The sequence below is a fragment of the Ambystoma mexicanum genome, chromosome 2p, assembly GCF_040938575.1.
Source record: "Ambystoma mexicanum isolate Mex_15411 chromosome 2p, UKY_AmexF1_1, whole genome shotgun sequence".
NCBI lineage: Eukaryota > Metazoa > Chordata > Amphibia > Caudata > Ambystomatidae > Ambystoma > Ambystoma mexicanum.
In genome coordinates, this window is record NC_090923.1 from 635140881 (window position 1) to 635166986 (window position 26106).

At 47.7% G+C, this 26106-nt stretch overlaps 1 protein-coding gene across 1 annotated transcript in view; it reads right to left on the reverse strand.

Moving 5' to 3' along the window:
- The window catches only part of AMT (aminomethyltransferase), a 459623-nt gene that overhangs the window by 10561 nt on the left and 422956 nt on the right, over positions 1 to 26106 (reverse strand). The window contains exon 8 of the mRNA XM_069644169.1: positions 3766 to 3921. Coding sequence (XP_069500270.1) covers positions 3766 to 3921 — 156 coding nt within the window. The remainder of the gene's footprint in view (positions 1 to 3765; positions 3922 to 26106) is intronic.

Genomic DNA, 26106 nt, shown 5'->3' on the forward strand with positions numbered 1-26106 from the left:
TCCCCGGGGTCCAACCCTTCCCTTTGATCCACAGCTCACCTTGTTTTCTTGGAAAGTGTGCTCTCCGTCCTCCTTTCAGCGCAGGGACGCATTGATTGATGCAGGCTCGTTGCTGCCTAGTTACTTCACTGGCAAGAGTCCGACAGGTAAGTATAATGAGTCTTTTGAACAGTTCTCTAACTTCGTTCCTTTCCTTCCTTAGATGATGGTTGGCGTCCGGGGATGGCGACGTGCTGCTGAGATGAGTAGCGCTGAAGGTGAGTGAGAGTGTGATGCGCAATGCGACCCTTTCGTATTTGTATTGAACCGAGTTCTTTTGCTGTGTCTTTTAGGTGCTGCCACGTTTTCAGCGTGGATGCCGGTTATGAAGAAGAAATGCGGTGAGTAAGCGCAGTATGCGGCGCCTCTAGATGTTTCCACGCTAACCTGGAGTGTTTTTTCCCTCTTGCAGATGAATGAGAAGTTCCGGAGACAGAGTTCCCACAGAGGGGCTGGGATTCAGGTAAGCGTTTGAAGCTCGTACAGTCTTTGAAAATAAGCGAAGATTTGCTGAATGCTTACTAATGCCTTTTTTCTGTTCTTTTCCCTTTTCCTTAGGAAGCGGCGTGCCGGGATGGGAATGACACCGCCGAAGATGCCGGCAGAACAGAAGAAGCGATGAATGATGGCCAGAAGCGCTGCAAGGTAAGGATGTTCCTAACGGTGCTCTTGTTCTTGCAAGAGCTGAGCGCAGAAGAAAGATGTAGACCTACTGGCGACCGATCCGAACACGGTGAGTGTCACGCTGCAGGTGCAGAAAACACAAAGCATGTTTCTCAGCCTGTGCGTGGCTTAAATAGTCTCTGGTATCCTAGGTGTCGCTGGGCCGAACCACACCCAAAAGACTAGACTGCACATGCAGTTCTGGGAACCGAAATATGTGGGGGCATCCATCTTGTCCCCATCAATGCACTACAAGTCCAATCCCCAAAGTTATCCTATGGGAGTGAGTGAGCCTGGTGCCACAAGCGCCAAGTCTGACTCCAAGTGAATCTTTGGAGGGATGGAGGCGCCCCTTGAGGGCCATGTAGGTGATCGTGGCCTGGCTCCAGCCTGACATCTTGGAGGGCTGGGGACATGAGGGGCAGGAATCATGACACCTTTGGGAATATGTTCAGCCGCCAAAGATGCACAATTCCACAGAGTGTGAGTGAATCTTGCCAAGGCACAAACGGAGTTGGCTGCCTTTAAAGCCATACCCCCAGATGAAAATACTTTCCTCGCCCAACCATCAAAGCGCTTGTCGTCCCTATAAGGAGGGATGGTAGGGTACGCAGCCTGATTCGCTGGGGCCGTAGCCGCCTGCACCAACAAACTCTCCAGAGTGGGGTGCGTAGACGAGTAGCAGGGGTCACCACTGGCTGGACAGTATTTTATTCGGAAGTGACTTATTCACTGCCGGGAGATTCTCCGGAGCAGTCCAAGCCGCCGCCACCCTTCTTTGTAAGGCCATATGAAACGGCAACACCGGGTCAGTGGGTGGACCTTGGTCCAGGATGTCTGTCAGATCATCCTGCAGAAAATACACAGGTGGAGCAGACCACCCCAAGTAATCAGTCATCCTCGACATGAGACGCCTGTACGAGGACTCGGCATGTGTACCAGGCTCAGGCCTGCCAAACTCAATCTCCGGAGAGGTGTCCAGACCACTGGCATCATGTAAGGACTGACGCAGGTCTTCCATTTGGCTCTGACCAGACAACAGGTCATCAGGAACCTCAGGAGGCACCACCCCCTCCTCATCCGACCCTTCTTCCACCTCTGAAATGTAGTCCAAAGGCTGGAATAAATCAAGCCTGGGGGGGGATGACCAGAGAAGGGCTCAAAGACAGGCCTCACTGACTTACTGAGGGCCTTCCTCGGAATTTCCACAGCCCTCCGGGGCACCTCTGGTAAATTTTCCTCAAAAGGCATTGAGGGCGCCGATGAAATTGGCGTCGAAGTCGACTGAGGCGCCTATGACTTTGACAACGGCTTCGAGGCCGGAGCCTTGAGCGTGTCCGTCGACGGCATTGGCGCCAATGGCGTCGACGACCTCCTCAGAGCTGGAACCTCGAAAGAGTCTCTCAACGGACATGGCGCCTGCGGTATTGATTCCTTCTTAGAAGGCCTCACAGGCTCCGACGGTCTTGACGGCGACGAGGACCTGGACCTGGCACGGCTATGGCGATCAACCTTGTCTGATCGGGACCTCGACGGGTCCCGATGATCACGCAGACTGCCCGAGCCCGAAGGCATGCGAGCGGTGGCTCAAGCTTGTTCCTTGTTGGCTTCTCTTGAAGGGGCGTACGGAACGGTGCCCTGCGATTCGAAAATCGCCATCAACTCCTTGCGGAATGCGTCCCATTCCGCCGGTGATGAATGCTTGGTGGGACAAGCTACCCGCCTTCTGGCGGAGTCCTCTGACGAGGAAGGCAACCGGTGACGGTGCTTCCGATAATGCCTAGAAGAGGCAGAGGAATGGCGGCAACCACTCCGAGACCGAGACCCCCATGGATTTACGCTGATGCAGATAGTCGGCCCTCGAGTCTTCGGTCGAAGGTCCAGCAGATTTCGGCTTATGGGTTTTTAGATACCCTACCTACCGCTAACTTCTTCCTCCGCTCCCGCAAGGCCTTCGAAGTCAGGGACTGGCAGTCATCGCAGTAGTCGGTGGTGTGGCTTTCGCCGAGGCACCAGAGGCAGACTTCGAACAGGTCCATGATGGACATTTTGGAACTGCAGATCTCAAACTTTCACAACTAAGTAGAAGAATAGAGTGCGCCGAGATTCCGAAGCGAACACGTTCGTGGAATAAACGGAACTGAGGCTACGAGCGTCGTGCGTCCTAGATATAACATCCAGTGGCATCGACCGGCGACGGAGGCCCTCGAGGGAGCATATCGACGTCATTCCGAAGCAGCACAGCTGTGGTAATTACTGTCAACGATGTGGAATACGTCGGAGGACACAATCCCCTCAAAACAGGCTTTCCGTTCATGCACTTTTTTGTCAAATACATGCCTAGGAGCAAAACAGCTGTAAGAGTTGGTGCTTGGGAACTGCTTGTATGTCTGTAGGGAGGGGGAGTACGCTTCGCCAGACTAACCCACCTCACCACTGACACCCAATATGTCACTGTTGAATTTTTGCAAAAGTGAGGGGCTCCATCGAAATCGCGTTCTGGAATTGTTAATTATTAACCTGTATTTACAAGTATTTGCGTTTCGACCCACTTCAGTAACCCCCTAATGGGCAGAGAGCAAATTGTGATCACTCTTAGTTTGTTGTACAATTTCAAATTTAGTTATCGAGTTGAAGGTGTTGGTATCAACATACATATAGTCAATTAATTTGTAGGCACTTTGTAATATGATTTAGGAGACTTTTAGAACATTTCTCTCATGAATTAAGCAGCCTTATTTAAAGACAGGAACAGCAGGGCTTCGTGTATAGGGCGCAGAGTATTGTATACTGCAAAGCTATGCAGACAGCCTGGTTCAGCCTACCAACAAACAGGAGAAGTATTCATACATCACTCCAATATGGTCTCATGGGAAATCGCAACTGGGAAGGCAATACTCCAGCCGTCACAGAATACTGCAGTAGTCCCTATGATCAGTTGGAGAAAAGTGGTACCAGAAAGAAAAATCAATCTAATAAAAACAGCAGTACATGAGAGCGGATTGATGCTAGGAAAATCAAGATAGGAGTGGAGAGAGAAAAATCTAGATGCGTTCTACTTACCTATCATACTGCCCTCTGCATTAAGAATTGAGGTGTGCTGTCTTACGGGAGGGCCGGTCGAAATCAGACCCACTCGTTTCCTCCCAACCTTTCCTTTAATCTGAGGTACAATGATGGAGGCCCCAGGGAAATCCATTGCTGTTCTCCGGCGTTTCCCTATAGAGCAATAGCACACAGAATGGATGTCAGAAGTACACCTAGAGCCATGTGACAATTCCAGAGCATGATGTACACTACCAATGATGCAACTCGTACACAAGACTATGTTTCATTTCAATAGAACATTCTCAGTTTACAACTCGTTAAGACCATGACACCTTTTGATTATTGTAATATGAAGTTGCGATATCTCTGATATTATGTGAAAACTTTCAGGTCACTTTGATCAACTGAATCTCATGTGATAATTTCATTTAGTTGTTGATTTATCATTCTGGTCTGAACCCACTCTACCAAACCCTTCTTGATGAAAACATTTTCACTTTGCTCTAAAGAACATCTCCAGATGACATACTAAACGGCCACTACAATATCATTTAACCCTTTAATCCTCCCTCCCGATGGCACTGAGTGCCAACGCAACAACAAAAAAAGTCAAGCCCTCGGGTGCCTTGGAATTTGGATGTCGGGGAGGGTATGTTAGATCCTCTCCATCTACCCTCCTCTGATTTGGAACATGTACACCCAACAGTAACATCTTTTTTTAAAGGGCAAAAGGCACTGTGTGATGGGATGAGAAAGAAGTGAGAAAACGATGTTGGGGGAAGAAAGGACTAGAAGGTAAAGAAAAAGAAGGGTGGGTATGAATAGAGGGTGGCACAGAAGGAATAAATTAGTATGAAACATAATGGGACAGAAAGTAATAAAAGGGCGACCATGCTGAATGGAGTAGAGGAATCAACAGAATAAAAAAAAAACAAAAGCTATGGGAAAGAAAAAGATAACAAGGGAAATAAAATGTATGCTGAAGAGAAATAGATGTGAAAGAAACTGTGCAACATATGCAAGGGAGAAATAAAAGTAATATGACATGCATTACTTACTGTAAAGGCATTTCAGATGATTGTATTGGCTTAGATTCACATGCTGTGAATATACTCCGACATCTAGTGGTAATCACAGAGAATTGCATCTCGTCTTTCGAGGATCGAAAGGGGATGTCGACATGGGCGTGCTTGCAACACTATCCCTAACGCAACATGCAGTGTACCCAAAATCCCTCACGTGCCGAGATCCCTCTGGTTGTGTTTTTTCTGCCGTGAGGGAGCCTATGACTATCGTGAGTGAGTACAGAGAGAGAAAGTAATAAGATGTCCATGTTGCTCCTACTTCAAGAGGGAAGGAAGGGTGGGCGCATGTGAATCTAAGCAGGTACAATCATCAGATATGCTATTACGGTAGGTAATGCATGTCTTCTGACGCTTGTAAATCTGCTTAGAATCACATGCTGTGCATAGACTAGCGAGCAGTACCCAGGGATGATGGTTGGATGTGTGAAGGAACAGTAGTAAAGAGATGTCTTAGTACCGCTTGTCTCACCTGAGAATCAGACCTAGAGTATGTATCTAGGCAGTAGTGTCTTGTAAAGGTGTGTACAGAACTTCAGGTTGCTGCTTTACAAATGGACTCGAGAGGAACATTTGCAATGAATACTATGGAAGCCCCAGTGCTCCGAGTAGAGTGTGCTCTAGGCTTGAAAGGCAGATCTCTCTTTGCAAGAGTGTAGTACAGTGTGATGCAGTTTACAATCCACTTTGAAATGGCTGATTTAGAGACAGGGTCTCCTGCTCTACCAGCTGGCAATGAAACTAAAAACTGTTTTGTTTTCCTTAGTGGTTTAGTCTTTTCCAGATAATATACGACCGCTCTCCTCACATCAAGTGTGTGGAGGCGTCTTTCTGCCACGTTAGTGGGGTTCTGGAAGAAGGTGGGTAATTCTATTGACTGGTTCACATGGAATTTTGAAATGAATTTAGGCAGAAACCATGAGTGAGTGTGCAGAACCACCTTATCTTTGTGAATTGTGACAAATGGGTCTAGAACTGAAAGGGCCTGCAGTTCACTAACTCTTCTTATTGAGGTGACTGCCACCAGGAAGGTGGTTTTGCAAGTGAGTGCTTTAAGACTCGTTTTATGCATAGGTTAAAAGGAAAGTCCATTTACTATTGTAAGAACCACGTTCAGGTCCCACGAGGAAGCTGGTTTTGAAATAGGAGGATGAAGTCTTCTAGCCCCTTCCATAAAAGCCTTGATAACTGGTATTTTCCACCACAACATTTTTTTCTGGGACTTAGTGTAAGCAGAAAGTGCAGCTAAGTGTACCTTGAGGGAATTAAAAACCAAAATGGAGTCTAGTAGTCGAGTCAGGTATAGGACAATGTGTGTCGGTGAGCTATCTATGGGATTGATGCTCTTAAAATGGCACCAGATGACAAAGCGCTTCCATTTATTGGAGTAGCAATGTCTGGTGTTAGGCTTTCTTGCTTCTCTAAGTATGTCCATGCATCTTTGAGGAAGTTGGAGCCGTCCGAACACTATGACCTCAGGAGCCAGGCCGTTAAGTTGAGAGTTTGCAGGCATGGGTGGAGTGTTCACCCCACCCTGTCCTGTGATAGCATGTTGTATGGGCATGGTAGTTTCCTCGCAGGAGAGACTGACATTGCCATCGGATGAGAGAACCAGTGTTGGTGTTCCCACATAGGGGCCACCAGTGTCACTGTGACTGGTTCCGGGTGCATCTTGTGCACTATCTTGTTGAGTAGGGGAGTTGGGTGAAAAGGCGTATACACATTTCCCTGACCATGTTATCCAGAGACCATTCCCCTTGGAACGGTTCTGCGGGTACCTGGAGGCATAGTCTGGGCATTGTGCGTTCTCCAGTGTTGCGAACAGGTCGATCTCTGGGAAGCCCCAGTCTGCAAAGACGTTGAGAATAATGTCTTTGTGCAATTGCCACTCGTACTCTGCAGGTAGTGGAAAGCCTCTGCTGAGCATGTCTGCCAGAAGATTCAGTTCCCCAGGAATGTGTTGTGACAGGAGGAACATATTGTGTTTGAGAGCCCATTTCCATATGTTCTAAGAAGACAGTTTGGATAGCCCTGGAGAGTGAGTGCCCCCTTGCTTGTTCAGGTAGTACATGGTTGTGGTGATGTCCTCGAGGACTAGGACTTTCTTTCCCTGTAGGTGTGTTTGAAAGGCCTTTAGGGCTTTGAATAATGCTATCAATTCCAACAGGTTTATGTGGCTGGATGCTACCACTGGGGACCATACGCCATGCGCTGTCTGATGAAGGAGGTGAGCTCCCCAACCTGTCACAAAGATGCGTCCGTGGTGAGAGTGGCTTCTACTGAGGGGTTGGTGAAGATCTTATCCTGCAAGAGGTTTTCCCTTGACCACCACTGCAGAGAGAGAATGAGGGCTGCTAAGACAACCACTAGATTGTTCCATTTTCCACTGGCCTGGCACTACTGGCTTGAGAGCCACTCTTACATAGGGCGCATGCGCAAACGTGAGTGTGGGACTAGATAAATGCAGGAGGCCATCATCCCTCACAGCCCGATAGCTTTACGTACGGTCACCTCGCGATTGGCTAAATAGTGAGGGATTTGGAACAGCATGTTTTGAACCGTCTCGTTGGAGGGGAAGACGAGCCAGTCTTCGTTCTGAATTAGAGCCCCCAGAAATTGTTTAACTTGGCTAGAGTCCAAGCTGGACTTCTTCTCGTTGATGGAGAATCCCAGACTGAAGAGGAGATCTACCGTCTTCTGAGTATTTGATAGGCATGTTCCGTACGAATCCTCTGTTATTAGCCAGTTGTCGATGTAAGGATAGGTGAGCCGCTACTACTGCCAGTACCTTTGTAAATACCCTTGGGCTGAGGCAATGCCGAAGGGAAGGACCTTGAACTGATAGTATTTGTACTCTATCATGAACCTTCTGTACTTTCTGTGCGCTGGCAACATTGAAATATGAAAGTATGCATCTTTCATGTCCAATGTTGCCATGTAATCCCCCGGTGTTAGAGGGATTAGTTTCTGCAATGTTGTAATTCTGAACTTTTGAGGCTTGACAAACTTGTTCGTTGGGTGCAAGTCAAATACAGGGTGCATGGTGAGATTCTTTTTGGGTACACGGAAGCACACTGAATAAATACCCTTGTTTACCTGTAGAATGGGGATAACTTCTATCACGCCTTTTTCTTGAAGGATCTCCACCTCTTGTAGCAGAATTTTCAGGTGTTCTGGCGAGAGGCGTCTGGATGTTGGTGGTCGGTATTGAGGTGGCCGGCTGAACTCGATACAGTAACCGTGGGCGACGGTCTTTAGCACCCACTGGTCTGTGGTGATACCCTCCCATGCAACAAGGCAAGATTTTATTTGTCCCCCAACGGGGGAGGCATGGGAGGGGACCCGGACTGGCGAGTCATTTTTGAGCAGAGGCCGGAGAGCCTTTTGGGGTGGAGTTTCTACCTCTTACTTTGCCTCGGCGTTGTTGTCTCTGTTGAAATTGACCCGAGGCAGTAACTCCTTGCCCAGAGGACCATGGTGCTCTTCCTGTTCCGTACTGGTTGTGGGGGGAATGTGGGAAGGATTGCCCCCGAAAGGAAAGGCGAGAGCTACCCACTCGCTGTTGATAGGGTCTTCCCCTAATTTGGTTTAGGGACTTTAAGGTTTCATGTTCCTTTTTAGCTGTTTTCAAGGCATCGTCCACTGCCTTCCCAAACAAGTTAGTCTCCTGTACTGGCTTGTTAATAAGGGATGCCTGTCTCTCAGGCTTAAAACCCAAATTCTTGAGCTACGCATGCCTTTTAAGAAGGGTACCCTGGGTCAGGGTCTGTCCCGCTGTTTCTGCAGCATCCAAGGTATTCTTTAGTATATTCTGGTTGACCTGCCTACCCTCCAAAACAACCGCCAGCAGGCGTGACCGTATCGTTTTCGGGACTTTTCAGGCCCTCCTGGAGTAAATTCCACTGGACGTCACTATGACTAGCCAGCAATGTGGTGTTATTGGCAATTCTAGTGGAATATGCCACTGACGTTGTAATGCACTTTCCAAGGGTGTATAACTTTTTATAGTCCTTGTCTGGTGGTGCCTCAGCCGTAGACAAGGGTACTCCGGCTCTCTTCCTTGTAGTTGTGACTACTAGGGAGCCAGAAGTGCCATGGCCCCGGATTTACAGCGGGTCTGTAGGAGAGGGACGGAAAAAGCTTCTCGACTCGTGGATTGACAGCTCTTGTTAAAGATGGAGTCAACGGAGGAAGCGATGCGCCTCTTGATAGAAGTAAGTAGTGGTATCGCCTGACTTGTGGGGTTTTTCTCCTTTAAGACATCTTCCACACATTCTGTGTCCTGTACTGCCTCTTGTGTGACAATTTGAAAGTGTTCAGCAGCCTTCTTTAGAATAGCATTAAAGGCCATCTGGTCATCGATGGGTGAGGTTTGTCGGTGAGGAGGGAGGGTCTAGACAAAGGGTGTCTGGATCTGGAGTAGTGGTGGGGGAAAGCCATGGTGCTTCCTCTACTGGCTGTTCATCACCCCAGTCTGGGGTCTCCTCAAAAGGATTTTTTTCTCCCCGATTATATGGGTGTTCATAGGACTTAAAGCTCAGAAAGGTCAAAAACCTCTTCCTGTGGGAAATTACTTGACATTTTTGGAACTTTTGAAATAGTAGAGCAGAAATCCTCCTCCCTAGGTCTCTTAGTGGTTATGAATTTCTCAGATAACTCTACAAATTTGGAAAGCTTGTCCATGTATCCTTCAAACCTAACCCTGGTCCATAGGGATGAACCAGAGGGGTATGGAGGGGGATAGGGCTCTTCTCGAGGGCAGGAGTCCTTATGAGGTTGAGATTTTTCCACCATAGCCTTAGATAGGGACTGTGTGCCTTCTGAGTATTCCTCTCGACACTTGGACGAGTCTCGAAGTTTATTTGCTGCCAAAACGATGGTCGCGAGACTCTTGCTTAATTCTGGCGGGTCGGGGAGTGTTTTCGACGAGCCTGTAGCCATCGAAGATTTCAGTGCAGCGGTAATCTTTTGAGCTGACACTCTTTTAGAAGGCGCGTCAGCGCTCTTGTGATGTTTGGTAGAGACGCCCTTATGGGTTGTGTGCCTGGACGCATGCCGTGTAGACGGTTGTGGGGAGGGCTGCCGATTAGGAGGATCAACGGGCCCATTACCGTCTTTTGCCTCCTCGACGAGTCCGTCGAGGAAGCCAATGGTTGTGTATTTTCCTTCTTGTGGTGTGGGTGTGCCCCTGTCGCCGGGATGTTGTCGCCCCATAGCATAGCCTGCTTGAAGGATCCGGGGGCAGACACATGGGAACCTGCTGGTTCTGCCAGGGTGGGGTGGAGGGGGGGCAGTGGTCGATGGCGACCTCCACATCCGAGCCATGGCTGTCGCTTGTATGCTCATCACTCGAGGCGCCTGCGGCAATGTGGGAGCCAGTCTCGGCCTGCATGGCGTAGGCTGCTCACCGATTCGTCCGTCGATCTTTAACGTCTTCGGATGCAAAAGTCAGCAAGACTTGCAGGACTGCTAGTCGTGATCACGAGGTAGACACATGTTACACCTTCGGTGAGTGTCTTTCCACGGGTATTTGCTGTTGTAAGATGGGCAAAACTTAAAGGGAGTCCTCTCCATAGCTGAGGTGATGTATTATTTTTGTCACTTATTGCTTAAATGAGAGAGGACGGGAAGTTTTTTACTTCATACATTTTCGCTGATCATAGAATCTGCTTCCTGATTTTTGCTATGTATAGCAAAAATGTATAGTATGTATGCGAGACCAGAAGCGAAAAGAGGGCGTGGGGAGGTATTCTACAATGAATCAGAACCCCGGGCCCCACTCTCCCTACTGTATTGGCCTGGTCGTAGGGCTGAAGCCACACGGTCGACAGCGTCAACCGAAGCACCAGCCGCCGAAATCTGTAGTCTCCGGCGTAGGATGCAGAAGTAGTCGTTGATGAAGGGAAATCGAAGACTAATGACCAAGGGTCGTGGACAAAGAGTAATACATTTTTGCAATGTACGAGCTCTGCATAGGGTGACAAGCTAGCTAGGCGGAAAAAAACAATCGGAGGGACCTCGATGCATGAGGGATTATGGGTACACTACACGTCACATTAGGGATAGTGTTACCACCACGCCCATGTCAACCCCCCCTTTCGATCCTCGAAGCCAAGAAGCAATACTCTGTGATTACCACTAGATGTCGGACTATATGCACAGCATGCGATTCTAAGCAGATTCACAAGCATCACAAACTATATATTGTGGGACAGAAGAAAGAGCAGAAGCTGTTTTACAATAGGAGGAGATGAAGATGTGCGAGTGGGAACAATAAACAAAGAAAAAGCTATGAAAGGAAGCAAATAGGAGTGAAAGGAGGGAAGCAAGCCCAAGAGCATATTTTTTTTTAGTACAGATGGTCCCAATGGTCTAGATTCACAAAACCTATTTTGCACAAGTGAGGAGATAAGCTAGCACATCTCACTTCTGCCAAAAAAAGTAGCAGCCCAATTCCCAAAGGGCATCTAAATGAGCGCATCTCAGATGCACTCATTCAGATGCCCTTTTTTCCCTCTTCGCACAAATAAGTGGGAATTTCTGAAAGCGCTTCCCAAATTCACAAATGGGGTGCACATTAAAATGCCTAAACGCAAGGGTCATCCCCCTGCGCCTTTTGAAATTGGTCCAATGGAATGCGATCATGACTGGGTCATTCTTGACCCAGTAATGATTTTTTTTGTTAAACCGCGGCCCTCACCCTAGCACATTTATTTTTCCTTTTTTCTGCAAATCTGTCTTTTCACCAAGATGGCCTCCACGTGGTTGCTGGGAACCTGTCATACATTAGTGTCAGGAGCGTGTGTCTGGTAGGGTCTTGACAGCGCATCTTTGTCCTACATTCCAGCCCCTCCAGAATGCTCAGGTGACCTTAAAGAAGTACAAATTAAACCAGGGCATTGACTGTGAGTCTTTAATTTTTGCTGCTTTTTGAGAATCTGGCCCAATGTCAGAGTGATATTCTTATTTGCCAAATTGCTTTCCTTTTATGTCTGCAGCCAGTCCTGTTTTTTTGGTTCTGAAAATCTGGTCACCCATTTCATCATCCCACTCAGTATAGCACACAGACAAAAAATTGCTGGTGCAATTATTTCCTCTGAGACCTCAAAACAGAAGTGTACATGGACTGAATGAGTGTGGAGACAGTCATCAACCACAACTAAACTCAAACAGTGTATGCCACCTCCAAGAACGCCTCCAAGCCATCTGTTCAGCTAAAAAGACATGGTTGCCCTCAGACTCAGAGAGGCCGTAAACCGCCTGTTCAAAATCTTCACTTAATCCCACCTGTATAGATCCTACATCAGAAAAATCTGGTCTGAGGCAGTCAATCTTCTGCATCACCATAATTTTAAACATTTAACAATATTAACATAACATTCTCACATAAAACACCCTTGAAACTGCCCCAGAGAAAATAAAACCCTCTTTCCTCCTTACTCCTATACCTTTATCCACCACCAAGGTCAAAGGAAACAGATTCTGGACTAGCCTCTGAACCTGCTTTATCTTTTCAGCCAAAATCCTTAAAATTGATGCAGGCCTTCCTAGCCTCGCCCTACACACTTAATCCTTCGAAGTAGAAATCATTCCAACTTTCTTCAAACAAGTGACCATCATACTCCTGCTAAAATAACCTCAGACTTGATCAGATTATTCTCAACACGATCCTTGAGGAAATATTGGGTTCACGTGCAGTGCCTTCTCAACTCTCCACCAACAGGCTTATAGCCCAGACATGGCACAGGAACAGCTTTACGAACATTTGAGAAAACACCCTAGAAGCAGTAGACAAAGGCAAGACACATATGCTAAGGGTTGCATTTTACACCACAGACCACAAGATCCTACTCACTTTCCCATCACAGATAGCAGTAGCCTATGGTTTCGCCCTCCAGTGGTGCTTTTCCTCTTTGGCCTTCAGTCTGAGCTTTTACCATTCCAACTCCAGTCAAGTCTTTTGTAAAGTGGTGTCTTCTGTTAACCAAACTCCAAATGATCTTCCTCTGCTGCTTCTTGAAGCCCAGCAGCCACCATGAACTACTCTATCAATCCCACAACGATACCCAATGAACATTTCCCAAAATAACGGTTGTATACGAATTGATCGTTTTACAACTGCTCGAATGACAATTGACCTTTTCACAATTGACCAAATTGTGAAGGTCAATTGTACCATATATGTGGGGGGAAATCCCCCACAGCCCCCCACCCAACGCCAAACCCCCCAAAACCCATATATATATATATTACCAAACCGATATATAGTCTTGATTCCATTAAAGACACAGAGACAAGCATTATGCTCATCTTTCTTTATTGCTCAACTCAAGCAGCTAGATTTGACTACAAAACAATTCTTCACTTTTCTTTCCCAAAATATTATCTTGCTGAAATCCATTAATACAACAATTGTTTTGTTTAACAGAAGTGCAAACATGACAGCTGTAATACAACTACCAGGAAAACTGTGACATTTGTAGTCTCTTGGGCTTTAACACATGACCCATGTTCCTCCTACCCGCTGCCTCCGGACACTAAGAAGCCAGGAGCTCTTCTGCTAGCATGCCCTCTTTCGTAGCTGCAATCTGGAATGTAACTTGAGAACTGCACTGCAAAATGCAACGTTGAACTGCACAAACGATTCCCCAACACCGTCACCCTCTAGCTCCCTTTGGATGGTCTAGCTTCTGCCCCTGAAAGACAGAGAAAACAAGCCATTATGGTGGGAAAAGCATCATCTGCAAAGAAGAGCGCAAACGTCTGCCCCCCAGACTTCATCCGACACCAGGCGGACAATCTGTACTAGCCACTGCCACTGAACAACCAAGCCCTCAACCTATGCACCAACGTTAAGTGACGAGAACCTCTATGCAAATATATTCTCCATCAGTACCAAACATGCATAAATATAGTTTTTCCAAAGTGCTGGATTAATGCCCGACTCGGGTCTTTAATAGAATCAAGACTTTCCTACATGTTATTTGGGGAAATATTCATTCTATGTCAAGACCGGGGGGGAGCATTATGCTTGTTCAAAGCTTACTTAGCACCAATGACACAGGCTTTTCAATGGGTTTGAGATCAAAATCGCTAAAGACAGATCTGCAGAACAGATTGGCCTTCTTCATAATATCTTCGAGATGGATGCCCACTTGAAAGGCTTTAGAGGCCATGGGCCCTCTGAGAGTGCCCCGGAGTGAGACAGTTCCTTCCACTCCTGCCTGTGCTAGAGTCACGGAACAGACTGCCTTGTGTGGCCTTCTTATTGCAATGAGTAGCTGCCTTCTGGTGTCTACTCTGACCCCCGCTGTTGCTGCTTCGTATGCCTTGAGACACTTCACGATGCACAATTGCGGGTGTTCGCGAAAGGCCCGGTAGGAGATAACTCTAGAGTTGCTCTTGGTATGTCTAGTAATGTGAAATGTTACGCCATCCGGAGTGTATACCCTACCGGCTAGGTCTAAAGCGCTGACGTCTGAGACCCTCCTGCAGGATAATAGACACCACAGGGTAGACATCTTGGCTGAACCCGTCTTCAAAGACAGCTCTGCGTTATGTTGCCAGGACTGAAATAAATTCAGGAATATATGAATGTCCCACAACACCGCATAATGTGTGGGGACGGCACTGACTACCGTAACACTTTAATTAGACGACAGAGCGAGGATGCTTCCCGACCAGTAAACCGTCCACCAAGTCGTGACCTGCTGATATAACTGAGTGAGAAAAGTTAATTGTCCTATAGGCTAAACCATGCTCTGACAACTCTGCTATGAAGTCTAGGACTGATGCTAAAGGTGCTGAAACTGGATGTCTATCCCGTTACACATAGTTCACCTCTCTTCCCAGAAATGCCTCCACTGCAAGAGCTGCAGGGACTGTCCTCCAGCTGAACATTTTCAACAGCTGGGCACTCAGACGGAAGACTTATGGGCCCCATTTCTGCTGCAGGCATGGAAAGATTGACGTGTGCAGCTTCCAATCGCAGTGATCCGCCAAGTATCTGGAGTTCCAATCAACTTCTATGTTGGCATGTCCCGGAAGGTATTCTGTTGATAATGAAATCTGGCGTTTCAGACAGAAGTGCCAAAAAGCTTTGGTTAATTCCACCAGAGGCTTGGATCTTGTGTCGCTGAGGTGATTGATGTACCTTACTGCTGACACATTGTCCATCTTCAGCTGAAAACAGCAACTGGCTCTGTCCTTGGCAAATGAACGGATTGCGAAGAACCCCTGCTAAGAGCTCCAAACAGTTTGTCTAGCTCTATCTTGCGCATAGAACAATTTTCTTCCTGTGGATGCAAGTCCTCATCTTGCAACCCAGCTCTCCTGGCTGGCGTCTGATTCTCCGGCTACATCTGGTGCTAAGCCGTAAATCGCCATGCCACTCCACGCTTGCATGTGGTCCAGCCACCAGTTAAGCTCTAGTCTTGCGAGAGGCGCACTTTGTGCTCGAAAGAGAGATCCGGCAGTATATATGCACTGTTGAGTCTCTGCAACTCCCGGTAATATAACAGTCTGGCAAATATAGCTTGGATAGATGACAAGATTAGTCCTATCAATCTTGCCAACTCTTAGCGATACCTGCCCTTTTCTCAGCAATTTTCAGATCTCTTTCTGGGTTAACCGGATTTTCTGCAGGGGTAGCTCGAGACATGCTTGCACTGTGTCTACTACGAAACCCAGACACTCTATCCTGCACGACGGCATGAGCGCTGACTTTTTCCAGTGCAGCCAGAAATCCCGAGACGCTGTAAGAGATCTACTGTCATTTGCGCTTGCCTCCTCAGACGGTTGTCATCCTGAGACTTGATAATCATGTCGTCTAAGTAGATGAGCCCGATGCCATGCTCTCTGAGGGCCTGCTAATACGGGTCTCATCAGCTTTGTAAAAGTAGCTCACGCCCACTGAAATTGCAGGAAGTGCCTGTGGGGTGGCCATATTGTCACTGTTAGGTATGCATCTTTGAGGCCCAGTTGCACCAACAAGTCCCCTGGGAGTAAGATGTCCCTGAGCATGTGCATGCCCTCCATATTGAAGTGACGGCAGAGCACGAAACTGTTGAGGCCTCTCCGGTAGATCACTGGTCTGACTTTCGACTGCCTCCTCAGTAGAAAGAGATTGCTGATAAAGTCCTGGAGCTGGGGGGATGCCAGACCGATCACCCCTTTCTTTGTTAACCTGGTCACTTCCTCGGCTAGCGCACTGCAAACCAGCGTGGACATAGTTATTGGAATGGGTCAGCACCCCTGCTGTGGTACTCCTAAAAACTGTAGCCCAAACCCTCTTATGGTTTGCCCGACCCAAGCATTACTTGACAAGGCATCCCAGGCTTGTGCAAATATTGCTATCCTGCCCGCTACGGCGCGGTGCAGCACAAGCAAGACCACATAGGGACTGCTGCAGCAGCCTTGCTGGGCGTCTGCTTCCTCAAACCCTGGTTCTACCTCTCGTAGGGAAGCGGTTGCCCTTACGGCAGTCCCATCAGTACTGGTATGCCGTGTGGCCCTGTGGGAACCTGCGGTCCAACGTGAAATGGGTGAAGGAGCCGCCCCTGCCTCTTCTGACCCTTGCTTAAAACTTAGTGGAAAAAGCTCTTTTCATTGAAGACTGTGCCCTCTCCAAGGACCTGAAAGTATTGACAAACTTGGCCACCTCCTTAGCAAAGGTGTCTCCAAACAGTAATCCTGGCCATGCTTCCGAAGAGAACAGCTCCCCTAATTTGGCATCAATCTTGATCAGAATTCCTTTCCTTCTTTCTGTCGAGATTGCGCAGTTCGAATTCCCCAGAAAACTGATGACACGCTGGATGCGCCCATGCCGCTAATGCTTGTGTGTCCACTGGATTGTCTGAGCCTTTCTCTGCTAGGTCAAGGACTTTTGCTAGTGGACCTATCCTGTCCAGGAGCTTATCCTGGCATGCTTTCCATGCCTTTTCTCTGATCCTTTGTTGATTTTCTGAGGAAGGTGAAAGTGTTCTGGAGTGGCAGCTACTTTGCAGTCGATGCCTGGCCTTTGGCCATGGGTGGACTGGGAGCCAAAAGAGGCCCTGGAAATAATTTTCAAAGTGGCCTCAAATTATACATTTTCAGCAAAGTACAACCCTTTTCCTTATACCACACAAAAGAGGCCCAAGGTGCAGAGGCCTACCAGGAAATCTCCAGAGTTGCCAATACGCCAGTCCACCACTGCCTGTGGCATTCTGCCTTTAGTTTCCCCTGAACCTCCTTGTCCAGGGCCTTGCTGAGCCTCAGGTTAAGGTACTCTGCCACCCTGGGCGATGAAGCCCATTCAGAGGATTTCAGGTATTACAACTCTTTGGGTTCAAGCAAGCGGTCTCCAGAATCTGCTACTGCGTCCCCTCAGGAAGTGCTTGGTTTAGGCTTGCAGTACTCTGATCTTCTGGAGAAGGCAGAGAACCTGCTTCCGTTATCTCTGGGAGCTCGTCTGGAGTCTCCACGCTGGTGTGCGACAAGGAGTCATCACCTGCCATTTTTACTACCTTTGGGTTTGAGGATCCAAGTGAGAAAGATCTCCCTTTTTCTCTAGGAAGGCATTCTTAAGCCTGACTAAGGCTCCGGCAATGGATGTTGCATTTCAGTGGGCCTAATGGGGGGGAGGGGAGAGCCCTCCCTCTTGCCAATATCGTGCTACCGCTTCTGAGTTACTTTTACACATCAGCCCTTTCCCACCCTGTTCCATGAGAGTGTCTCGTATGCGCCTCCATTGAATATAGACCAGCATGTACACTATGGCAATGGGCGCATGGCCTCTCCTGGAGCCTTTCGGCTCCGGTGCGCTGGAATAAAAACAGGTTACCAAACTAACAATACCGTTCACATTAAGCATTGAGAAATAACACTCCAACAAACACACATATGTACTCAGTGCAAAAGGAATGGAGATAATTATTTGCTGCTTGATCAGCTAAGAAAGAGGTCCTGGCTTCTTACAGGGTTAGGAGGCGGCAGATAGGAGCAACAGGGGTCACGTGTTAAGGCCCAAGAGACTACAAATGTCACTGTTTTCTTGGGAGTTGTATTTCACCGGTCATGTTTACAGTTCTGGTTATAAAAAAGGTTGCATTTATGGATTGCAGCAAGATAATATTTTGGGAAAGAAAAGTGAGGACTTTCTTTTGCTAAAATGTAGCTGCTTGAGTTAAGCAAAAAATAAAGATAGGCCTAATGCCGGCGAACGCGCACGCGCACACACACGCACGCACGCACACACACACACCCCCCCCCCAATATAAACATTAAACATTAACATGTAAATTAAACAATGTTGTGACCCCATCAGTACATGACACAAAAATAGATATCGTTTGACGGCCATCATGGCTTCAGCATACACCAAAATGCATGGGCAATCAGATAAAGGTAACTTGGTGCATCTCCTTCACCCTATGGTGCATGCATCGCCGACTCTTTCAAACTGCTCCTATACTAGAGCCAGGCTGGCACATAGGAAGCTATACAAGGTCCAACTAAATCCTGGTATTCGGTCCGTACTCGAGAGCCACACATTCCCCTATGAATCAATGCAAATAACCCTATATGGAGGACTCCCAACTACTTAATAAACGCAAACAATGTAGGCAAAATATGACAGCTTTGCAAAATGACAAGAGGGAACTACCATTTCTGTGGGCATAGCATCAGGATATTGAGCCTTTTAGGGAACCCTTTCCCAGGGGAACGGGGACAAAGCCACTCGAACTCCAAAGCATTGTCACGCAACAGGTGCCCGTTTGCCTGCATCTGGCATTAATGGTACATTATGTAATGCTGCCAAAGGTTGTGCAATTGCTGTCACCGGGGTCTAGGTTCTGGTAGATGGGGAAAAGGTACCAGCGAGTGAATCCACACTATCAGGATCTGGGTACTGAACTGACGGTAAACCCCACAAACCTTCTCCTGAGTTCTTGTAAAGTGAAGAAATAACAGTACACTGCTCAGCCTCAGAAAAGCAGAGAAAAATGTGGAGAGGGAAATAAGAGCACCAAACACACGTTAGTAAATATGGAATAATACATGTGAATAATAGAACATGTACAAAATAATACACAAATACCTGTGGTGATTACAGCGACTGGCCCAGAGTAAAAAGGGGATAGCAGAGGGATGGTTGAAATGGGCAGAAACTGAAGTGGAGTAGGGTACCAAGAAATACTTGCAACGCAGACTAAATAAGGAAAGGAATGACTGACAACAGGTTTAAAAAAAAATAAAGAACAGAACACACAAGCAATCACCATTCTGCTCACAGTTAAAGGCAAATACATTACATGTTACCTTTGGGTATGTCAGTCCTGGCCAGGTATACCACTAATCGAGACAGCCGCCCTAGTGGACTCGAACAACAGGAAATGATGTTGATATACCCTATGCCCGTTCTCTGCGAATTTCCATGCTCCACAAACCTTAACCGAAACCTATATAATGCTGTAGACCAAATACATTTTTCCTCTGGGCCTGTGGTTGAATACTGTTGATCTACAAATGTAGAACAAACATGCTGTGCAGAAATACATCTAGAGATCTTGGCTTTCAACCATATTGATTTTCTTCTCTTTGATATGTTCCTAGGCAGGCGTAAAAATGTCAAGTTGCAAATTAGCCTGCCAAAAAAGGTCACTCACCACCTCCATTCTACACATACAGACAGCACCCCATTTCTTATTCGCATTGAATCAATTTTCTCTAGCCATTGGCTAGTGGTACTCCATGGCTAGTCCGTCAATCCTCTGTTCAAATGGGTGCAGCACATAATTTAAATTAAATTAGGAGGCAGAGTTGCTAATTTGGAAAGCACTCAGTCCACATATGGTGTCTAGTCAAATGGTCGACAGACAAAAGGTCGACAGCCAAAAGGTCGACACAATTTGGTCGACAGGACAAATGATCACATTTTTTTTTTAGTTATATATATTTTTTTAGGTTTTCGTTTAGGGAAAAAAAGTGGTTTTAAGCAAAAAAAATGTGAAAAAACAAAGAAAGTGGATCATTTGACCTATCGACCTTTCGGTGTCGAACATTTGTCCTGTCGACCATTTAGATTCGATCATTTGTCCTACAACCTCCACATATGCCATCACATTTATCAGAATCGGTCACTTCTTCCCCTGGGCATCATATTGCTGTGGTTGTCACAGACCTTCCTCAATGTTAACCCTCCTTCTGTAACTTATTCAACACAGAGTCCTTTTCAAAATAAAGGCCTCATCTGTTGGGTGCTAGGCATCAAGTGAAGTTACATTTGTTTTTGGCTGTCTCTGATTTAGTTTTGACTTTTCACCTGGTCATGATCACACCAAAGACTATGCCCTCTCCCATGTATGTAGTCCTGAGAACAATACAACGGGTCTACTCTTCGGCCTGTGTTATGGACCAAAGATAGGACTTTGACAACTGGACATTTTTAACAGACAGGTTTAATTAACAACAAAAAAATCCCTCACCTAGCCCCATTGCTACGATGGGGTTCCCGTTCTAAGAAACTAAATACCAAAAGTGTTTGTCAGGACATCTTACTTAACACAATACTGTCCTCGGTCTAAACCTAAACTAAATAACTGGCGCTATGACTCTTAAGAAACAAAAGTAGTATAGATGAATGCCCTGACTTAGTTGGTTCTTCAGTGGTGTGTGACCCTCATCCACTAAATTCATTTCGAAATGTCCTTCTTAGGTCCTTACTAAGATGTTGCCTCATGTCATAGTTCCAACAGTTCTTTTATGAAGGTGAAATTATACCCCTGGTCTGGTTTCCCTTCATAGTGTTTAGAATACATAGAAAACTAACTGAGAACTTCCTTTTAGACTTTGTAGACCTTAGTTACGACAGTTCTCAAAAGTTGTTACATTGAAATGAACAGGGTTGATTGCTGGGCCCATCCATACACTCTTGATTACCTTTACAAGTGAACTTCCCCTTGGTTTATTAGATTTGTAGTGTTGAAGGTAATTTTGGTAGCCCCTTTGGTGCTCCCCCTTTGGACTAGTTCATCTTCTTGCTTGGGGTAATTTCTGGTAGTCTCCTGTGGATCTATGGATTCTGCTTCACAGCATTGATTACATTGCTTTGACCTTTCTAAATAGCATTAATTATTTGGTCTACTCAGACCTTTGTGTCTCAACCCAGCCTGGCAGGTGAGCTAGCTAGCCCATTCGCCCAGACCCCTCTCCGGTTTTCTTCTCTGCTCAGTTTGATTCACACCCACTTCTGGGTTATACTCTTCTGGCTCGCCCCCATGAGATATTTCTCGTGTGTACGGCTTTCTATTCAAAAGGTCCCTTTAGTCGTGAGGGATATTGGTTCCCTCCGTCCTCTGATCTCCTCCTCTGCTCAGTTTGATTCACTTGCGCTTCTTGGTGATACACTTCTGGCACTGCCTCTTGGTATATTTCTCTTGTGCTGTGTTTTCTAAGGGTCCCTTTAGTTGTGAGGCATATTACTTCCCCTTGTTTATGTCTCAAGAGGGCATCTTCATTGGGCCCGTCGGGCATCTGAGTTATGGGATTCTGAATATCCTGTGGTTAGCCACAGAGCTCAACTGCCATCCACCATCTCTGGCTCACACACTGCATACCTGTTGTTCTGCGGTCTTCTCTCCCTGAAGGGGGAGTCTCTTTGTCAGAGGCGGTGTCCTCCTTCTCAGGACACTGTTTCCATGCTTCCACTGGTGGGTGTCTGCTCTCTGGCACGCCGGTCTTCCACCTGGTCAGCAGTGAGATGGCTTTCTGATAGAGAGCTGGGAGTCTGGCTCCTGAGGGGCTCCTGGGCTCGTCATTTTACATGGGGTCTCCGCTCATCACGTACGGGCTGTGGTCCTGCTTCCAGGCAGCATCGGCTCCTCAAAGCAGCATCTGCTCTGCACATCTTTACTCCTGATGACTGAATTTACGTTAGCTCTTCTCTCCCTTCAGGTAAGAGTATGATTCCCTATATGTGAGATCTTGAGGTGAGAGCCATATTCCCATTTGTCCTGGGATTTCAGCTTCCCACACCAACCATGGGCAAAGGCCCTGTTAAGTCAACATTTTCCTCTATTCCCAAATATGCTGAGAACACTGGGGACATTGGGATTAAGGAAGATCTAAGAGTGAGTCTCTCCCAGTGAGATCCCACTTGCCCAAAACCCTAAGGAGGGTTATGAGTATCAGGCTCACCACCCTAGTCTCACAGGGGGCGGCTCCCTCTTGAGGAGAAGGGCCAAATTCCCTGGAATCGTCATATGCGCCAGATGTGAGAACGATTCAGCTTGTTAACATTTGCCCTTCCACTATATTCTTGCGTGTCACAATGGCATATCCTCACCATACCTCAGCCTGTGGCAACAAGCAATTACATGGTGCCTTGATAGCACTTACAGGCCATCTGGGAGCTCACATAACCGTACAGAGATGGTGTTGGTGGCCTGTTCTAACCAGAGATGTAATCACCCCTGTACAGAGCTATCCCATATGTGCAGAAGCTAAGCCCATACTTGGGAAACGGGTGGGATTGCTGCATCTCCTGCCTATACCTCAGGTTACGTAGCCTACTATCATTTTCAATGTTATTGTTGGTGTCCCAAACCACTATGCATGTACTACCATTCTGGTAGTAGTCAATTTGTTCACCAAGATGAGCCACTATCTCCCCTGTGTCGGGGATTCTACTGCAACACAAACTGCCTGTCAGATTCTTCTGCACATTTAATGCCTCAATGGCCCGCCCTCAGTAATAATTTCTGACAGGGAGGAGGGGGCGGGGGTGGGAGGCGGAAATCGCAGTGTAATCCAGTTTTGGTCTATACCAGTCCTCTCCATACCACTGACAGGCGGGTAGCAGAAAGGCTTCAGCAGACACTGGAACATCTTTGCTGTTACTGACTACAGCATCAAGCTTGCTAGTTCATCGTGCTTGCAACGTCAGAATTCACCTGCAATAAAGATTCTCATGCATCGACGGGGGTATCTTTGTTTTTTGCTTCTTTTGGAAGACATACCCTTATGTTTCCTGTTCAGATTCCCCTCGGGACTCCAGTGCCTGCAGCACAACCCACTGCACATACAGTTGCACAAGCAGCCTTCAAGAAACGAGCCGATAAGCATCAATGAACTGGTCCCTTATTGCCTGCAGAGAACAGTTTGGTTGTTTAGCCACCATCTACAACTGCCTGGACACCCTACTGCATGAGAGCTGAATGTAGCCCTCGGACAGTCACTGTAGATATATTAATCACAATCACAGACTCAGAGGATAGCTCCAGAAATGAATAAGAAATGGGCCTCATTTTGGAATAGCAAACTTGTAGAGGTCTATGAAACAGATACAAAACCAGTTAACAAGAGCTTTAACGAGAAGAGTGCGTTTCGATACACATGTCCTGATGAAGAGCTGCCTGCGTCAAAATTGGTGCACACTGCACCAACTGGCTTTAATTTCCAGAAGAAACCATATGGAAATATACAGCAACAATGCTTAATTTCGAAGTGTTCTGAACTAGTCATGAACAGACTAACTTTGCAAAAATGTGTAAGCCAATTTGTTGTGAGCATATAACGCCAAATCTGATCGATGCGTTAGATTACTGTACCTTACTGTTATAATGGATACTTCGGGACACTTCATGGTAATTATCTTCACATATCCTTTATTGCAGTTGCATCAAGTTGCTTGCGAGGAACGCACTCGCTCCCACACCACCCAGGCTCCATCTTCCAACTGCCTTGGTTGGAACCCCCTCACTCATACATCAACATTCTCACCACACAACATTCTCGAGACCTCACGCATTCCATACATCAAAGCACTGCACGACATACCTCCCTTCCTTACCAGTCATACACACATCATTCACACTCACATACTCAACTCTAAACCTCACGACACATGCTCACTCATACTATAGCACTAGGCATGCATGCATGCATTCAGACCCACCTACAAGTGTGGTCGCAACTTGTACCTTTGACCCACCTACCAGTGTAGTACCATAATTTTACCTTTGACTCCCCTCCAAGTGTAGTTCCAACTTTTACCTTTTACTGCTCTACTCCATGGGGAAAATGCCAGACATCCAGACTTGGAGAACCCAGTCAGCACATACCTGTGTGTACTCTTAGGTACAGCTCTAACCATAACTACACATCCTTAATGGTACCATTCACCTGGCCCATACCTTTACCATACTGTTAAACTAGTACGATTGTTTTCACACATTTCCTAAAAATGACTTTGCTGCTAATCCAGCAAATCTGTTCTATTACATCTTACTAACACTTTAAACATACCCGTGTTTCCCAACATGGAAAAAACGCACCACTAAAAGTTCTTCCTGCTCTTCTGCAGGTCTAATGCCTGCAACCCCTCAAAGCATTAATGGCGAACACAAAACACTTAAACGCTATGTACATATCATCTAACTGGTGCACATGTTTGACTTCATCGTGTTACCTTCCACACCATATTGCTGCATGTGTCCTTTTATCCCACAGCACACAACATTCTCATTCCACCTTAATAAATCCTCAAAGTGTTAGAAAGTTTAACACATCGCATTCCAACATGCAACACTACCATTCTTTAGGGATCTTAAACCTATGCACTTTTTCACCACCAAAACATCCATCCATCGAACCCAAACTACTTTATATCCTCACTCCATTCCTACGGTAAAGCCTTTCTAAATTCCTCCATTACAACGCATCACCATGACCATTGGCATACTGCCCTCGACCCTGCCTGTGTGTGCCTGACACGACAGGTACCAAACCTTTTTGTTGTGAAGTCGCACGGAAATAAACGCTGGACATTGACCAAATATGGTGACATAAAAACACTCTGTGTTACCACAATGTGTACCATTTCCCCATGTCTACAACTTTGCTCGCTTCACTGTGGGCGCTAGATATACACTCCTGGCCGTTCTTCCATTTCTTTGGAGCATTTACGTCTCCTGCATTGCCCACAGTGGCCTCTATGTACAGCCAGCACCATTGTCTCCTTTACCGAGCGTACTCGCACAGCTCGGCCCTTTTCTTTAACCCTTCGATGGCAACTAGGGCTGTACCGAATAGCATATTTAGTATTCGGCCGGATACCGAATAGTGAGCCGAATAGTTTTTTTTTTTTAGGCCCCCCTATGCAATACAATCTCGGGCCACCAGCTTTGGCCCGGTGGCCCGACAAACACAACATTATTGCGGTGAGGCCGCGGGGGTTCCCTGAGGCCCCGCGGCCTCACCGTGGTGAGGGGGATGGGGGGCACCGAGGCCGCCGGGGTCGGCAAAGTGCCCCGGCGGCCTCATGAGTCTGGGGGGGCCGCTCTTGTAGGAGCGGCCCCCCAATGCAAAATAAACGTCGGGCCACCGGCTTTGCACCGGTGGCCCGACAAACAGAACATTATTGCGGTGAGGCCGCGGGGGTTCCCTGTGGCCCCGCGGCCTCACCGTGCTCAAGGGGTGAGGCACATTTCACAGCGAGGCCGCCGGGGTCGGCAAAGTGCCCCGGCGGCCTCATGAGTCTGGGGGGGCCGCTCCTGTAGGAGCGGCCCCCCAATGCAAAATAAACATCAGGCCACCGGCTTTGCACCGGTGGCCCGACAAACAAAACATTATTGCGGTGAGGCCGCGGGGGTTCCCTGAGGCCCCGCGGCCTCACCGTGGTGAGGGGGATGGGGGGCACCGAGGCCGCCGGGGTCGGCAAAATGCCCCGGCGGCCTCATGAGTCTGGGGGGGCCGCTCTTGTAGGAGCGGCCCCCCAATGCAAAATAAACGTCGGGCCACCGGCTTTGCACCGGTGGCCCGACAAACAGAACATTATTGCGGTGAGGCCGCGGGGGTTCCCTGAGGCCCGGCGGCCTCACCGTGGTGAGGGGGATGGGGGGCACCGAGGCCGCCGGGGTCGGCAAAGTGCCCCGGCGGCCTCATGAGTCTGGGGGGGCCGCTCCTGTAGGAGCGGCCCCCCAATGCAAAATAAACGTCGGGCCACCGGCTTTGCACCGGTGGCCCGACAAACAAAACATTATTGCGGTGAGGCCGCGGGGGTTCCCTGAAGCCCCGCGGCCTCACCGTGGTGAGGGGGATGGGGGGCACCGAGGCCGCCGGGGTCGGCAAAGTGCCCCGGCGGCCTCATGAGTCTGGGGGGGCCGCTCTTGTAGGAGCGGCCCCCCAATGCAAAATAAACGTCGGGCCACCGGCTTTGCACCGGTGGCCCGACAAACAGAACATTATTGCGGTGAGGCCGCGGGGGTTCCCTGAAGCCCCGCGGCCTCACCGT